The sequence below is a fragment of the Sus scrofa genome, chromosome 6 (assembly GCF_000003025.6).
Source record: "Sus scrofa isolate TJ Tabasco breed Duroc chromosome 6, Sscrofa11.1, whole genome shotgun sequence".
NCBI lineage: Eukaryota > Metazoa > Chordata > Mammalia > Artiodactyla > Suidae > Sus > Sus scrofa.
Window position 1 is genome coordinate 47897434 of NC_010448.4, and position 16779 is coordinate 47914212.

At 62.8% G+C, this 16779-nt stretch overlaps 1 protein-coding gene across 5 annotated transcripts in view; it reads left to right on the forward strand.

Annotated features, from left to right (window-relative positions):
• PAK4 (p21 (RAC1) activated kinase 4) overlaps positions 1 to 16752 on the forward strand; it is a 44582-nt gene extending 27830 nt beyond the window's left edge. For 3 of the 5 annotated variants that reach the window (XM_005664597.3, XM_021094361.1, XM_005664598.3), the window contains exons 2-10: positions 5122 to 5195; positions 6485 to 6740; positions 9431 to 9892; positions 10106 to 10537; positions 11285 to 11418; positions 11553 to 11679; positions 12876 to 13001; positions 14874 to 15008; positions 15778 to 16752. In XM_005664597.3, coding sequence (XP_005664654.1) covers positions 6537 to 6740; positions 9431 to 9892; positions 10106 to 10537; positions 11285 to 11418; positions 11553 to 11679; positions 12876 to 13001; positions 14874 to 15008; positions 15778 to 15933 — 1776 coding nt within the window. In that variant the 5' untranslated portion in view covers positions 5122 to 5195; positions 6485 to 6536 and the 3' untranslated portion in view covers positions 15934 to 16752. Of the gene's footprint in view, positions 1 to 2663; positions 3120 to 5121; positions 5196 to 6484; positions 6741 to 9430; positions 9893 to 10105; positions 10538 to 11284; positions 11419 to 11552; positions 11680 to 12875; positions 13002 to 14873; positions 15009 to 15777 lie in introns of those variants that run through there. The other 2 variants (XM_013998501.2, XM_003355889.4) reach the window with 2 other exon arrangements.

Sequence of the window (16779 nt, forward strand, 5' to 3'; positions counted from 1 at the left end):
CTCTCCGCCCTCCCAGCTGTGAGAAGGGGCGCTGCGGGCCCTCGGCAGCCCCTGCCATCTCCGCCTCCACCAGGCGCCCAGAACCTGCCCATTCCCTCTGCCTCCGCGGGCCTCCGTGGTCCCGTCCACCCTCTCCTGCTGGACCATCCTCCTGCCCCTCCCGGGTCCCTCTGCCCCGTCCTGCCCCCAGTCTGTCCCCACATGCAGCCAGAGGGAGCCAGGGAACACCTGAGTTGGGCCAGGTCCCTCCCCTGCTCAGAGGGTCCCGTGGCTCCATCTCACTCAGGTAAAAGCCAGACCCCACCCTGTGGCCCACAGGCACCAACTCGTCTGCCCGCCCCCCTCACCCTCGCTCACCTGCCCCGCCACTTAGCCGCCTTGCTGCCCTGTGACCACATCAAGCATGGTCCTGCCCCAGAACATTTGCACGGATCGTCGGCATGGCCCGGGTGCTCCTCTGTCTACCTGTGGGGCTCCCTCTCCTCTCCCCACCCAGGTCCCCACTCTAGCGGCACCTCCTCCCTGAGGCCCTCCCTGACCACGTCATGGGAAACTCCCACCGGCCCTTACCCCGCGCTCTCCTGCTCCCTGCTGCATTTTTCTCCTGGCACTTGTCAGCTGACTTACGAGCTCTTTTTCTGATTTACCCCAGCTACTCCTTTCCCCTAGAGCATGTGCTCTGCAAGGGCAGGGATATTCCCAGCCGTCCTGGCCTCTGTGTCGGCCCTGCCCAGGCCTGGCAGAAGTTCGCCCTCAGCAGACCCTGGCGATTGGATAGGCAGGCAGGCCGGTGAGCGTGGCGGGTCCTTTGTGGGTAGAGTCGGTGGTCGCCAAGGAGGGGGCTGGGGGACATGTCAGTCCCAAAGCTTCAGGCAGGGTGCTGGGGACAAGGTGCTGGAGGATTCCTCGGAGGAACCGGGCTCAGGGCTGGCGGGCTGGCTGGCAGGAGAGTGGGTTGAAGGGCGGGAGCCAGCGGTGGAAGCCGAGTGGGGACAGCAAGCACTTCTGCCTGGTCTTTTCAGTGGATGGGAAGGGACAGCCATGACCCCTGCCACCTCCCGCTCTGCCCCTGGGCCCCTGGGTTCAGCTGGGTCAGCTCCCTCCACTGCCCCAGGGCAGCTTTATTCAGAGCCTGTGTGGGCGGGTGGGAAGCAGGAAGGTCTGCGGTCTACACACACACACACACACACACACACACACACACGCATGCACGCACTGCACGCACACCCAGCTTTGTCATGCTAGTAGCCCTGGCTTTTCCACCTGCACACACACACACACACACACACACACACACACACACACACGCACTACACGCACACCCAGCTTTGTCATGCTAGTAGCCCTGGCTTTTCCACCTGCACTAATTTCCTTGGTGGGGGGAGAGGCAGGATAGATAGTGCCATTGTGTTCTGACGAGTGCAGAGGGTAGACACGTGAGTGCAGGGGGTGACTGGAAAATGTGGTGATTTGCTGGGACAGGTTGGAAACTGCCCATCCCACGTGTTAAACAAATCAAAAGTCCTTTTTTTAGTTCCCCTTGTGGCTCAGCAGGTTAAGAACCTGACTAGTATTCATGAGGACGCGGGTCCAATCCCTGGCCTTGCTCAGTGGGTTAGGGATCTGGCGTGAGCTGCGGTGTAGGTCAGGTCGTGGAAGCAGCTTAGAGCCCTCGTTGCAGTGGCTGTGGTGTAGGCTGGCAGCTACAGCTCTGATTGCATCCCTAGCCTGGGAACTTCCCTATGCCACAGGTGTTGCCTTAAAAAAAGCAAAAAAAAAGGAAAGAAAGAAAGCAAAAAACAATTTTTTTTTTGAATTGAAATAAACATTTTGGAGTAGGATAGAAATGTGCCTGCATTTGGGGGCTCGAACCCTGAGTTTCAGAGGCATCTCCATCCTGGCTGGTAGCCACAGGCTGCACGCTGTCCTCCTTGGTCTCTGGGTTCACTGCTTCACCCTCCGCCTCTGGGTTCCAGGCTTTTCTCTGCCAGTTTCACAGATACTGCCTGGGCAGAGTCTGACGTGTCCGAGCAGGGGTGAGCGTGGCTGATACAGATGTGTCCGTTCACCAAATGCTCTTGAATGCCTGCTGTGGTCCATGGCATTGGGGTACTGTGAGGAGCAAGGCACAGGACAGGCCCTGCCCTCGTGGAGACAGACACGGAAGAATTGCGCGCGCGCGCGCGCACACACACACACGTGTAGAGTGTGTGGGGAGTGCAGTGAGGAGAAATAAAGCAAGGAAAGGGGCATAGAGGGTGACAGGACAGGAACAGAGACATTGGAGCCATGGGAGGAAGCCATGTGCAGATCAGTGAGAAAAGTTCCAACAGAAATGGAAACTGGGGCAAACCGCCAGTGCAAAGGCCCTGGGGTGGGGACGTGGCTGGGGCTTGAAGACCAGTGAGAACCCTATTGGCTGGGGCGGTGTGAGCCAGGGAGCGTGTGGGAGGAAAGGCGAAGGGCAGATGGTGCGGGACCTTGTGGGCGGTGGGGAGGAGTCTTGGGGAGCGAGCAAAGGGTTTAAGGATGTTGACTCTGCAGGAAATCGGACCATCTCCCAGGCTCACCTCTGCTTGGCGACCTTAGGAAGAGATTCACCTTTGTGAGCCTCAGTTTCCACATCTGCAAAATGGGGGTGAGAATAGCCACTCCACTGAAGTGAGGGGAGTCCTCGTGCTCAGCATTAGCATGTGTCCAGGGTTGAGGGTCCCCCCATGGTGGTGGTGATGGTGTGAGTAGTGGGACTGAGCCCCAGTAAATCACGTTTGCTGGCAGGGGCTGGTTCTGGGTCTTCTCCATCGTGCAGTGTCGTGCCAAAGGCCGTGGGGAAGGTGAACAGGGAGCCCTGGGCGGGTGAGGGCTGCGGAGCCCCACTTGGTGCAGCCTCCCACTACCCCTGGGGAACCAGGACGGGCCAGAGGAGGTGGGGTTCCCCCCCCCAGGAGGGTGAAGGGCAGGAGAGGAAGAGCAAGGTCTGGCTGTGGACAGAGAGGACGGGGGCGGGGAGGACCGGAAAGGGACGGAGGCCAGAACCAGCCTTGGCCATGATGGTGGCAATGATAGTGGTGACGGTGGTGATGACAAGAAGAAAAGCACAGCCGCAGGCCGCCAGGCAGGTGAGAGCCTAGACTTTGGTCCTTAACTGTCTGGGTTCAGTTAAGGTGCCCCTAGACAAAGGGATTCCCCTCACTGGGCCTCATTCTCCTCATCTGTGAACTGGGGGTGGCGAGAGGGCCCGTATGACAGGTCGGCGGCGATGAAGGAATGCGATTAGACACAGCACGGAGCAGGGCTGCAAGGATGCTGCTGCTGCTTCTAGTGCTGATAAGTGGTGGGGTCTGGGCTCTGGCTTAGACAGGCCTGGAGTCTCACGTCTCCTGTTTCCCAAGCTGTGTGCCCCAGCCAAGTGGGATGCCCTCTCCGTGCCTTGTCTGTTACACGAGGCCCATAATGGCCCCTTCCTCCAGAGTCAGGGGTGCAGATTAAATGAGGGATCCCAGGTCGAGTGCCGAGAAGAGGGGCCTGCACTGTAGTTGCAAACCAGGGGCCCCAGTGCATGGTGGCGGAGTGGGGCTCTGGGCCCTGGGCGGTATTGCCTCCCAAGTACCCGGCCTGGGTGGAACCCCCAGTGCCCACCCTGTGTCGGGCCCCTCCCCTCATGGGGAGCAGCTCCTTTCCTCCCCTCCGTGGCCCACATCAAGTCAGGAGCTTGGGGCCTTGGTGGGAAGGGAGCTCTGGGCAGCACTGGGCAGCGCTTAGAGCTGCCCTGGGTGGGGCTCCCGCCTGATCGCTATAAACACGCTCAGTTCCTCTGTTTGTCCTGCCCTCCAAGCAGCGCCCAGAGGGAAGGGGTGGCCCCAGGCAAATATCCGGAGGTGTGCCCCTCTGTCCCCTTCCCCTGCAGTCGGGGCCGGGGCGAGGGGCGCCCGACAGCCGTGTGCAGAGGTGGTCTGGGGCTTTATGGGTGAGGGTTCTGGGCTGGCTACCCCATCTGCCAGGCTGCCTCCTGCCCACCCTGTCTGGGTCCTGAGCTCCTCCCTCTCCTGGGTTTAACGAGGGGTCATGTAGCTAATCCTGTTCCTGCAGAGGGCTTGGAGCTGCCTTGGGGCCCGCAGGCCATGGGCTGGGGGTGGAGGATGGGCAGGCACAGTGAGAGGTGAGGAGCGAGGCCGAGGCCGAGGCCCGGCTGGGGGCCAAGCGGGCAAACCTGAGAAGACAGTGAGGAGGGGGCAGGACGTGGGGCAGGGAGGATGGGGGAGGGGCGGGTGCAGGGGCGAGGCTAGAGCTGGACCGGGGGAGCTGAACTGGAGGAGAGCCTCGGACAGAGGAGCCTGGAGAGAGAGCCGGGAGGTCAGGGCCACTGGAAGGAGGGCCCCTGGGAGGGCAGGCCGGACCATGTTCTGGGGGCCGGAAGGAGGACGAACACTGCAGGGGCTCCTGGCTTGGTTGGGGTCAGAGAAGGGGTGGAGGCGGAGCCCCCCCCCCAGGCCTGTTCGGCCCCACATCTAGGCAGCCGCAGGGAACCTGGACCCCTGGCAGAGCCCTGGGCTGGCCACCTGCTGGCCGGGAGGCCCAGGCCAGTTGAGACTGGTTGGCTGCTGGGTCTGGCTGCCAGACTGGTTCTGCTGGATGGCCGCCCACGGATGGTCCTACCTCTGGGCTAGGGATGGCCTCCTCATCCTCACCACACAGAGCTGCTCCTGCAGGGACAGAGCCAGCAGGAAAACCACAGGCTGCAGGCCAAGTCCCAGACACTCTCATGAGCATCCTCAGTCACGAGACCTATGGCGCTTGGGGCTGACCCTGCACGGGGCACTCTGCCAGGTGCTGGGGAGCCAGCCACCAACCAGACAGAAGTCCTCACCCAGTGCGATTCCCTTTGGTCTTTGGGTCTCCACTGCTGTAGCCCCTCTTCTGGGAAGCCCCCCTTATCCCCACCCTGCCATCCCTCCAGGCTGAGTCTGGTGTTCTGTGCCCCCAGCCCCAGGACACTGGGCTGTTGGTTGTCTCGTTGTGTCCCAAGCACTGACCAGCGCAAAGCTGGGCACAGAGGAGTGCGTTAAAACCGGGCGAGTGACTGCATGAGCGGGGGAATGATGTTTTCTTCCCGTTTTGCAGATGAGTAACCCGAAGCCCCAACAAGAGACGTCACCTGCCCGAGGGCACTTCTAGCACAACCAGCATCAAACCAGGTCTGTGAGACCCCAGGGCCCATGTGTGGGACAGGGACAGGGGGGAGTCCCCAGGGTCCCTCCTCTCAGGCACTGCTCGGAGGAATCCTGAGCATCAGAAGAGCAAACGCCCTCCGTTCGTGCCCAGCCCAGCGCCCGGCTCTGCTCCTGTGAGCTCATTAATCCTCCTGGCAGCCTTATGGGGTTGATCCGAGGCACAGACAGGTTAAGTCACTTGCCCAAGGTCACACATAGTAGGCGGCTGAGAGATTTGCACCCTGGCCGCCTGGCTCCCCTGCCCGTCATTTCTCTGGTCCCCCTGTGGGACACCACTATCACATGTGTCCCCATCGGCCCCTTTCGTTCTCAAATCAGCTTTCATGGAGCATTTACCTAGTGCTTGGTACTGTACTGAGGAGCAGACGGAAGACCACAGACCCTAAAGACAGGGACTGTTGGGAGTTCCCTTGTGGCACAGCGGGTCCAGGATCCAGTGGTGTCACTGCAGCGGCTCAGATCGCTGCTGGGACATGATGTGAGTTTGATTCCTGGCCCGGGAACTTCTCTGCATGCCACGGGCTCAGTCGAAAAGCCAGACAGGGACTGTGTGGTCTGTAAGCGTCCGTTAGGAAGTGGGTCTTTCCCCGCCGGCTGATCTTGCTGAAGCGCTTCCTTTCTCTGAGCCTCAGTGTCCTCATCCATAACGTGGGAGGGTCGCGGTGAGGCTACCTAGATGTCACACGTAGGACAGGGGCTTAGAAACCACTGGTTGAATGAGTCACCAAAGGTCTGTGGTGTCTGCAGCCCAGATTCCAGGCGGGAAAGCAGGACGGGGGTCACGGGCGTTTGGGAACCGCCCCTGAGCACAACCTCTGTGCAGGGGCATGGGGGTGGGACACCATAAAGCTGGGCAGATGGGACCTGGCCCGTGGCCCTGAGGGTCTGATGATGGGGGGTGAAAACAGTGAACTAATAAGCACAGGACCGAACAGAGGATTTCCGGACATTAAACACGCTCCGAAATGCGACGGGAGTACCCTGGGGTGTGGGGCGTTCAGAGAAGGAGTCGCTGACAGCTCTGACGCCTGAGGAGGGGAGGGAGAGCGCCCTGTGTGGATGCCAGGGAAGAGTGTTCCCCTCAGCGGGAACAGCCAGTGCAAAGGCCCTGAGGTTTGGAAGCCAGTGTGCACGAGAAGGGGAGGCGATGGGGCAGGGCTCTGAGCAAGGGACCTGACTCCTTGGGCTGCGTGTGGGGACAGACTGGAGGGGGAGAAAGGGCAGGTTCTGGTGAGCTCCCCCCTCTCCCGCAGGCCTGCTGTTAGGAGCGCAAATTCGTGCCCTCATCACACAGAGCCTGGCGCCATGTTCGGGAAGAAGAAGAAGCGGGTTGAGATCTCAGCGCCGTCGAACTTTGAACACCGTGTGCACACGGGCTTCGACCAGAACGAGCAGAAGTTCACGGGGCTGCCCCGCCAGTGGCAGAGCCTGATCGAGGAGTCGGCTCGCCGGCCCAAGCCCCTTGTTGACCCCGCCTGCATCACCTCCATCCAGCCCGGGGCCCCCAAGGTACACTGGCACCTACTCTCCACCTCTCCCAACCCACACCTACCCCCGGGACGATCCCACACCTGACCCTGCAGCCAGCACCTCCCCTTCTTGCCGACCTCCAGACAGACATTGCCCACCCCCCACCCTCACCTCACCCTCCACCATTGACCCCCCATGCTGACCTGGAACCTCACGCCCTGAGCTCTGTGCTCCTGTCCCCGGGACCACCAACTCCTCCTGGGCCTTCACAGGGCTCCTATGGCAGGTGGTGGGACAGGCGGGTTCCCCCCTGCCCTGCCAAGTGGTCAGGGCTGGGCTGGGGATGCTGGAGAGGTCGCCTAACTCAGCCCTGGGGGCCAGGCTGGCCTGTTGGAACAGGGGCCGCCCTAGCGGAGCCCTGACAGCCTAGGATGAGGAGGCGTCACTGAGGCAGTCGGTAGGCAGACAGGGCTTTTAGTGGAAGGAGCAGCCCCCATGCAGCATTGGGGTGTCTTTGGGGTTTTTGCCGTCTTGAGCAAAAAGGGCAGCGCCAGGGTTTGAGTGGAGGTCTGCTTCCAAGGCCCATGCTCTTAATCCCCCTCCTGCCTCTGTGGTCCAAGCTCCCGGGTGCGGCCTCTGGTGAGGCTGGTCTGGTCGGGGGTGCGGCCCCCAGCCTGGAAGCCGGCCTTCTTGGAGCACGGGCTGTATCCAAAGGGCAGCGGGAACCAGGAAGGGCTGCGGGCCAGGGGAACGCAGCCAGGGTTGTTCCGAGGGGTGGAGATGGGCGTGCCGGGCAGCAGGCTCAGCGCCCAGGGGCAGGCCTGCGGCTGACTCATCCTCTCCCGGTGCCCAGTGCGGGCCTGGTGGGGGTGGGCCCCAGGTGGTGGGCAAGGTGGGCAGAGACAGGAATGCGGACACTGTCCCCCAGCGTCTCCATCTGGCGGCCCCCTGAGGTGCTCGTGCGCCCTGTGCAGGGGGCATCTGGATGCTTTGACATCTCTGCCTCTGTTTAAAGAAGCAAGTGACTTCGTATCCCGATCTTTATTTCTAGCTTCTGGCAAATTGGCTGGGGCCACTGGAGGGGTGGCTGCCTCTGCAGGCACAGGCGGGGTGCTGACCCTCCTGGGCCCGCAGGCCCCACCCAGCTCACCTCAGTTCCATCCCCTGCCTGGCCCATGGCTGCTTGCCTGCTGGTTCTGTCCCCACTCTGGCACCTCCTAAAATCAAGCCCCCCGCTCAGCCTGCCAGCCATGAGCCCTACCTGGGACTGTGTCCGCCACCTTGTCTTAAGTCACAGGAAGTGCCACAGTGCCACATGGGCTGGCACTGTCCTGACTGGGGCCCCGTGGGCACTTGTGTCTGCTGCCCTCAGCTGGGCCTCTCCCTAGTCCTCCCAGAGTCTCTCCCGCCCCCAGGGACTCGCCATGTCTTTCTCCAGCACCCAAGTCTGGCCTCTGCTTTACCAGGTCTCTGAGCAGAGCCAGGCTTCCAGGCTGGCAGCCAAGGCCCGGGTGAGGCAGGGGGCAGGGGCTGGCCCCACAGGGCCACGGCGGCCTGTAAGTGGGTTTCGTGGGCTCCGTGTTTCTGGCTTTAGGATGTCTGGGACCCCATTGACAGGACAGGGCTGGGGGGCCCATAGCCTCTGCTCCCCTCAGCCTCCTCCCAGCCTGCCTCACTCACAGGTTCAGCACATGTTTATTGAGCACCTTCTGCATACCAGGCGCTGACGTAGTCAGAGCAGAAACAGGAACAAAACCATGGCTTTTTGCACAGCGGACGGCTGTACGCCTGCTCTAAGTCGCTGGCTGTCAGTGCTGCAGAGAAAAGAAGGACAGAGCGTGACAGGGGGACGGCATTGTAGACCACAGGCAGCCAGCAAAAGCATACCTCTGAGAAGTGGAGTTTCCAGCAAAGACCTGAAGGCTGGGGAGGTGTTCCAGGAGCGGGAACAGCCAGTGCAAAGGCCCTGAGATTGGAGCGCCTCTGGTGTGTTTGAGGAGCAGTTAGGAGGCCCGTGTGTCTGCAGCTGAGTGAGGGGCAGGGTGAACCCTGGAGGCTGTGACCTGGATCAGGGTGGGTGGCCGTGCCTGATGAGAGTGGATTCGGGACCCACTTTCCATGGGTATTCTCATTTGCCAGCCTGGCTTCTGGGGCACTCGTGCCCTCTGCTTTGGGTCTACTTTGGGCCTAAACCTTTCCGACTCTCCCTTTACCCCACCCTGAGCCTCCAGGGGAACAGAGAGCCGGGTTTGGGATTAGCAGCCCTGGCAGGCTGCAGGGGAAGAAGTGCCAAGCTGGGCCCTCGCCCCAGCCTCCTGTAATTAGCTGCTCTCAGGGGCTGATTACGGGGTGGCGTGGCCTCGGCCGCCTTCCCCTCCACCCCTCCCCGGCCAGGGACTGCCCCCCAGCCTGAAGAGCAAGGGAAGGGCAGGGGGTGCCTCTCAGAGTGCAGGAGGCCTCCATCCTGGGGGGGCGACAGCCTGACGGATGGGGAGGTTGTCCTGCAGCTGCCCTCCCGCCACACGTGGCCAGGTGCCGGGAGGGGCTGCGGGGCCTCCCTAGTCCTGCCACTCCCGCCCCGCCCCATCATCACCCCATGGCATTTCTTCATTCCGTCTCTGTCTTGTCTCTGTGTGTGTTGTGTCGTCCTGTCCTTGTGTGTCGGATACACGTCCTGTGTCCCCCTCCTCCTTGCCCGGCCCCTGCCCTGCCTTTGCCCCGGACCCCAGACCATCGTGCGGGGCAGCAAAGGTGCCAAGGATGGGGCCCTCACGCTGCTGCTCGACGAATTTGAGAACATGTCGGTGACACGCTCCAACTCCCTGCGGAGAGACAGCCCGCCGCCACCTGCCCGTGCCCGCCAGGAAAACGGGATGCCCGCGGAGCAGGCCGCCATGGCCAGAGGGGGCCCAGAGAAGGCGGGTGGCCAAGGCCGGGTGGCCGGTCGCAGCGAGACGGGTGGCAACAGTGGTGACAGGCGGCGGGCGGGGCCGGACAAGAGGCTCAAGTCTTCCAGGGAGGGCTCAGGGGGCCCCCAGGAGTCCTCCCGGGACAAGCGCCCCCTCTCAGGGCCTGACGTCGGCACCCCCGACCAGCCTGCCGGGCTGGCCAGCGGGGCGAAAGTGGCGGCTGGCCGGCCCTTTAACACGTACCCGCGGGCTGACACGGACCACCCACCCCGGGGCGCCCAGGTAACCCATCCCCCTGCTCCAGGACCCCCCCCCATCCCCTCGCCCAGAGCTTCCCCGGCCCCACCCACCAGCTCCCACCCGTGCCCAGCCCACTGTCCATCTCCATCCTGACCACCATGTGTTTGTCCCACAGCCGGGGGCCTTGTCCTGCTCAGGGAGCAGAGCTGGCCCCCTGATCCCTCCACCAACAGCCACCTCTCTTTTCTGTTGCAGGGGGAGCCTCACAACGTGGCCCCCAATGGGCCATCGGTGGGGGGCCTGGCTGTCCCGCAGTCCTCCCGGCCCCCCGCTCGAGCCCGCGGCACCCCCAGCCCAGGCGTGCTGGGCCCCCACGCCTCCGAGCCCCAGCTGGCCCCTCCAGCCCGCACCCCAGCCGCCCCTGCCGCACCCCCTGCCCCTGGGCCCCCTGGCCCTCGATCGCCACAGCGGGAACCCCAGCGAGTGTCCCATGAGCAGTTCCGGGCCGCCCTGCAGCTGGTGGTGGACCCCGGCGACCCGCGCTCCTACCTGGACAACTTCATCAAGATCGGCGAGGGCTCCACAGGCATCGTGTGCATCGCCACCGTGCGCAGCTCGGGCAGGCTGGTGGCTGTCAAGAAGATGGACCTGCGCAAGCAGCAGAGGCGCGAGCTGCTCTTCAATGAGGTGGGCCTGCGCCCGCCTCCAGCTCACCCCACCCCCACCCCCCGCCAGGCTCCTCCTGCCAGGGCTCCTCCACTGTGCTGCTCGAAGGCCCTTCGGGGCTGGGGATCCCCCAGGCTGGGCTCCGGGCCCAGCTCCTCTCCTCACAGCTCAGCCTCCCTGGGCTGGCTCCGGCTCCTGTCTGTCCCCAGGACACCTGCAGCCGCATCTGTCCTGTTCCTGGCCAAGCCCACCCCCACTCCAGGCCCCCTCAACCTGCTGAACCCCACCTCTGCGTATCTTCCAGGCCCCTCACACCCACCAGGTCCCAAGTGGGCCCCAAACTGTTTCCCCCAAACCCACCTCTCCTGGATCCCTGTCTCAGAGAGGCCCCACCAGCCCTGTCCCCAGGCCAGAGCCCCGGACCTCCCCGTCCTCACCCCAGCCCGTCAGCCCTGAGCCTGTCACTCCTTGCTCTGCCCCAACACAGCTCACGCTCTGCTGCCCTGGCCCCCACCGGGCACTCCCCACACCGCAGCCAAAGGGCTGCCACCCCCCCTTCCTGCCCTCTGCAGCACTTCCTGGTGCCCTCAGATAAAGGCCTGGCCCCTGCCCTGGGTCGGTGCAGGGTGACCCCAGTGAGCAGGAGTGATGGGCAGAACCGGGCCTGCAGTGTGGCGGAACCGGGCCCAGGGAGGGAGGCGGGAGGGCGCCGGCCGTGCGCGGTGGGGGGGTCCTCCCTGCGCCCCGCTGACCCGCCCCCGCGCCCAGGTGGTGATCATGCGGGACTACCAGCACGAGAACGTGGTGGAGATGTACAACAGCTACCTGGTCGGCGACGAGCTCTGGGTGGTGATGGAGTTCCTGGAGGGAGGCGCCCTCACCGACATTGTCACCCACACCAGGTACTGCCAGGCAGCTGACCCCGCCACCCCAGGCTGCCGTCTCCCCCAGCCCCCCAGGACGGCGCGGATCCCCGGCCAACCCCTTGGGCTGGGGCCACGGGGCCTCAAGTCGCTCCCCGCCCTCCCCCATACAGGATGAACGAGGAGCAGATCGCCGCCGTGTGCCTGGCCGTGCTGCAGGCCTTGTCCGTCCTCCACGCCCAGGGCGTCATCCACCGCGACATCAAGAGCGACTCCATCCTGCTGACCCATGATGGCCGGGTGAGGAGCGGGTGGCTCGGCAGGTCCCCCTCCGCTGGTGGGCGGGCTCTGACCCCAGTGATGTGCCTTGAGGGCTAGTAAGGTGATTTGTTCTGTATACAGCTGTCAGGGGTCCAGGTGAGTGGGCGGCCCTGCTCCTCAGTCAGGGGGCTCAGACTGGTGGGGGCCCTGCCGGCAGCCCAGGCCGCTGAGAAATGTAGTGCAGCCGTGGACCCCAGTCCACGGGTGAGCCTCACCGCCTCCAGAGCCTGCATTTATGTTCCAAGAATGGACATGCTTCTCCTGGGAGGGCCCTTGACTTTCACCAAATTCTAGTTGGGCGATTTGCCCACCCCCACCCCCACCCCCAGGGAAAGTTAAGCCAGTTGGCCGGGGAAGGAGGGTGCAGGGCGGGGCGGGGGGGGAGGTGCTCCATTTCTCTGGGCATCTCAGTCAGAGTCCAAGAACACCTGAAGATTTCTACGGGTGTGTTCTGAAGACACGTGTGAGTGTGGAATTGCACCCGCATTGCGCTGGCGCGCTCCCTGGGGGCAGTTGGGTCCAGAGACGTCCTCAGGAGTCTGAACAGGGTCCACAATTCAAAAAAAAGGGTGTATCGGGAGCTCTGCCATGGCACAACGGGATCAGCAGCATCTTGGGAGCGCTGGGGCTCACGTTGGATCCCCAGCCTGGCACACAGGGTTGAAGATCTGGTGTTGCCGCAGCTGCAGCTTATGTTGCGACTGTAGCTTGGATCTGATCCCTGGCCCAGGAACTCCATGTGCCACGGGGCATCCAGAGATGGGGCGGGGGGGAAAGGTTATCAATGCAGGGTTTCAGCACCAAGCAGACAAAAGGTGTGACTTCTTGGTTCTCGGGGTGCAGCAGTCGCCCTTGGGCAGGATTGTGCACCTCCCATCTGCCGACTGAAGACGGTTCCTGCAGGGCAGCGGGAGGCAGCTGAGTACCCAGGGAACTCGGGCCACTTCCCCAAAGAGCCCAGTCGAGACCCTGTCCGTGAGCCAGATGGTGTGAGCTTGGGTGGGTGACAAGGCCCCAGCAGGGAATGGCCGAGCTACCCAGTGGTCTGGCTCTAACTGCGGGGCGGCCCAGGGGAGACCCAGCGCCTCCCAGGCCAGGGAATGAAATGGGTGGATGCTTCTGCTCACCCCGCCCCCACCAGTACCTCTGACCCCACTGCCTGCACCCCGTTCTAGGTGAAGCTGTCGGACTTTGGGTTCTGCGCCCAGGTGAGCAAGGAGGTGCCGCGGAGGAAGTCCCTGGTGGGCACGCCCTACTGGATGGCCCCGGAGCTCATCTCCCGCCTTCCCTACGGGCCAGAGGTGAGCCGGAGGCAGCCTGTCTGTCCTGCTGTCGGCCCTGGTTGATGCTGTGGCTGCTGGGGGTGGCGGCGGCCTCGGTCACCGGGGATGGGTTTGGGGGAGAAGTAGGCAAGCATGCCCTCGTCACTGCCCAGGTTCTAGTTTAGGGCCAGGCCAGTGCTTGGCAGTGGGAACAGGAGGCTGAGCAGAAGTGGCCCTGGCCCTGCCTCACAGCCTGGCACGGAGGCCGCAGACTAGCTGGTGTGATCTGAGGGTGTTCTTGCAAGCGTCCTAAAAAGAGCTCTCAGGAGTTCCCATCGTGGCGCAGTGGTTAACGAATCCGACTAGGAACCATGAGGTTGCGGGTTCGGTCCCTGCCCTTGCTCAGTGGGTTAACGATCCGGCGTTGCCGTGAGCTATGGTGTAGGAGGCAGACGCGGCTCGGATCCCGCATTGCTGTGGCCCTGGTGTAGGCCAGCGGCTTCAGCTCCGATTAGACCCCTAGGTAGCCTCCATATTGCTGCGGTAGCGGCCCAAGAAATGGCAAAAAGACAAAAAAAAAAAAAAGGAGCTCTCAGGATTTCCCTGGTGGCCTAGTGGTTAGGACTTGGTGCTTCCACAGCTACATGCCAGGGCAAAAGGAATGTTTTAAAGAAAACACTCACATAAGAATTGCATTTTTCTGGGAAATCAAAAGATCTGGTCCCACAGAGGCCAGATTCCCCCATTGTGACAGTCAGCGGGTGCCGAGGGCCTGCTCCACTTTATTTATTTACTTAAATTTATCTTTTTGTCTTTTTAGGGCCGCTCCCATGGCATATGGAGGTTCCCAGGGTAGGGGTCTCATCGGAGCTGTAGCCACCGGCCTGCGCCAGAGCCACAGCAGTGGGGGATCCAAGCCACGTCTGCCACCTACACCGCAGCTCATGGCAACATCGGATCCTTAACCCACTGACTGAGGCCAGGGATCGAACCCGCAACCTCATGGTTCCTAGTTGGATTCGTTAACCACTGCGCCATGACAGGAACTCCCTGCTCCACTTTAGGAAGGGCAGGGCCACCTTCGTCCTGTTCACAGTCCCCACCCATCTCTATTGCCTGCACTACTCACTGCTGTTACCTGCCTGGCCCTGGGGTCTCTGAGCTGTGGCCTGTGGCCCTGAGAGTTCATTCTTCCACATCAGTCAACGAGACTTGACCCAGTGCCTGGCCCACGTGCCCTTGGGAGCCTATCTTGGGGGATCCTCAGGGGGAACCTCGGGCAGGAGTGAGGTCACACTGGGAGGGAGGCTTCTGTGAGATTCGGAGGGGCCACTGCAGTCAGGATTGCCTGCAAAATGGAAAGATGTGGGTCCCTAGGACCGTGGAGATGGGGGCAGGGGGTCGGGTGGCAGTTCAGCCCAGCTTTCCGTGTGCGCTATTGCTCCCGGCTCTGGTGTTCTCTGTGTGGTCCTCACACCTGGTCAGAGCAGCAATGACCCTGGCAGCTCCGGGACACCCCTCCCCGCCTCTGAGCACTGCTGTTTCCCTGTTTTGGTGGAAGTCTCAGGGTTGACTGTGATGAGCTCAGCTTGGGTCACATGCCCAGTCCTGGTCCAATTACTGTGTCCCTACTCTGCTGATGAGGCAACCGGGTCATGCTCCATGGACTGGGGTCGGCGGGAGGTGGTCCCCCAGAGGAAGCCCAGGGTGGGGTGGGGTAGCACCAAGAAGGGGCTGGGTGCAGGGTGGGCAGAACCTTTCAGAGGTGAGGCGTGCATGGGGTCTGGCACGGAGGGTGTTCAGGGCGCGAGGACTCCAGGAGCAGAGAGCCAGGACCACCCCTCTGCGGGTGTCCCCCGAGCCCTGGCCGTCCGTGCACAGCTCGGCCCCGCGGCCCCTCCCCCACTGCAGGTGGACATCTGGTCTCTGGGGGTGATGGTGATCGAGATGGTGGACGGGGAGCCCCCCTACTTCAACGAGCCACCCCTCAAAGCCATGAAGATGATTCGGGACAACCTGCCGCCCCGACTGAAGAATCTGCACAAGGTGAGCACCTCCCGTTGCGGCGGGGGTGAGGGAGACAACCCACAGGCAGGCAGGGGGCCGGGCGCCAGCCAGCCCTGGATGCAGGCAGAACGCTGGGTGCGGACAGGACTGGGGTATTGGTGGCCCCTGAGGTGGCGCCTGCCGCGTGCTGGGCTTGCCCTCGTGTCCCCCAGGCCTCAAGCGTCTGTGTAAGCTGTGTGCCCTCGCCATCCCACAGAGGCGGCACTTAGGCTGCCTGCCTGGACGCACACGGGGAGGGCCCTCCTGGTGGAGAATCGCCTGGTGAGAACCGGGTGCCTCCTGGGCTCAGCTGCTCCCAGTTGCTGCCGAACTCAAAAATGGGGAGGAGATGAGGCGTTCCTGTTGTGGCTCAGCGGTAACGAACCCAACTAAGAGCCATGAGGACTCGGGCTTGATCCTTGGCCTTGTTTAGTGGGTTAAGGATCTGGCGTTGCCGCGAGCTGTGGTGTGGGTCGCAGACGCAGCTCAGATCCCGTGTTGCTGTGGCTGTGGCAGAGGCCAGCAGCTACAGCTCCGATTAGACCCCTAGCCTGGGAACCTCCATGTGCCTCAGGTGCGGGCTTAAAAAGAAAAAAAAAAAAGAAAAATGAGATGAGCCCCTGGGGCCAAGCTCTGAATGCTTGGGGCCTCTTCCCCCCGCCCTGGGCAGTAGATGTCATCAGCCCATTTGACAGAGGAGGAAGCTGAGGCCCCAGAGCAAGTGAGCAGTGGAGCTGGCACTCAGACCCCCTGACCCTGTCTCCAACAGGTGTCACCCTCCCTGAAGGGCTTCCTGGACCGCCTGCTGGTGCGTGACCCGGCACAGCGGGCCACGGCGGCTGAGCTGCTCAAGCACCCGTTCCTGGCCAAAGCAGGCCCGCCTGCCAGTATCGTGCCCCTCATGCGCCAGAACCGCACCAGATGAGGCCCAGCGCCCTGTCCCTGAACCAAAGAGCCCCTTGGGTCACCCCCGCCCTGCCAGAGGCCCGCCGGGGAGCTGCCCCTGCTCCTCCCAGCCCGGGAGACACTCTGCGTGGCACCGCCCTCCTTGCTGCGGGGTGTGCGGGACCCTACTACTGAACTCCAGTTTTGGTTTTGTGACTTTAAACAAACACAGGGACTTGTGGGAGCAAGTGGGGCTCCCAGGAACCCCCGCCTCTGGGACAGGCCCGCCCTGGTGTTTTCCTGTCTCCAGGAGGACAGGCGGCCCTCCCGTCACTGGAAATCTGCAGTGGGGGCTGTTGGGGGGGAGACAACACTACAGAAGAGGGGTGTGTGTGTGTGTGTGTGTGTGTGTGTGTATACACATGCGTGTGTGCGTGCGGAAGGTCCAGCTCCTGTCATCCCGCCTGTGCGTGGGTGTCTCCGAGACCTCCCCTGACACGCAGCCCCCGCCCCGAGCCGTTGCGGGGGTCGATCATGAATGTCTGAAGAGCGGCCTTCTCCCTTCGCCCCGTGCCCCTTTCCGTGGCTGGATGGGGAGACGGGGGTCGGGGCTCCCCCCACCCCCAGCCTCTGCAGACCATGACTACTGCACCTGGACAGCCTCCTCTTTTCTAGAAGTCTATTTATATTGCCATTTTATAACACTCGAGCCCCCATCTGGGGCCAGATGGGCCCTGTCCCGCCGGGTGGCACTGGGGACAGAACTATTGCTTGAAGAATCAGGTTCCTGCCCCCTCGGAGCAGCCCCGCCCTCTCCTCCGTCAAGTTAGTTTTACAATTAAAACATTTTCTTGTTTTGTGTGTGTGCCCGCGCGCAGTGTGTGTA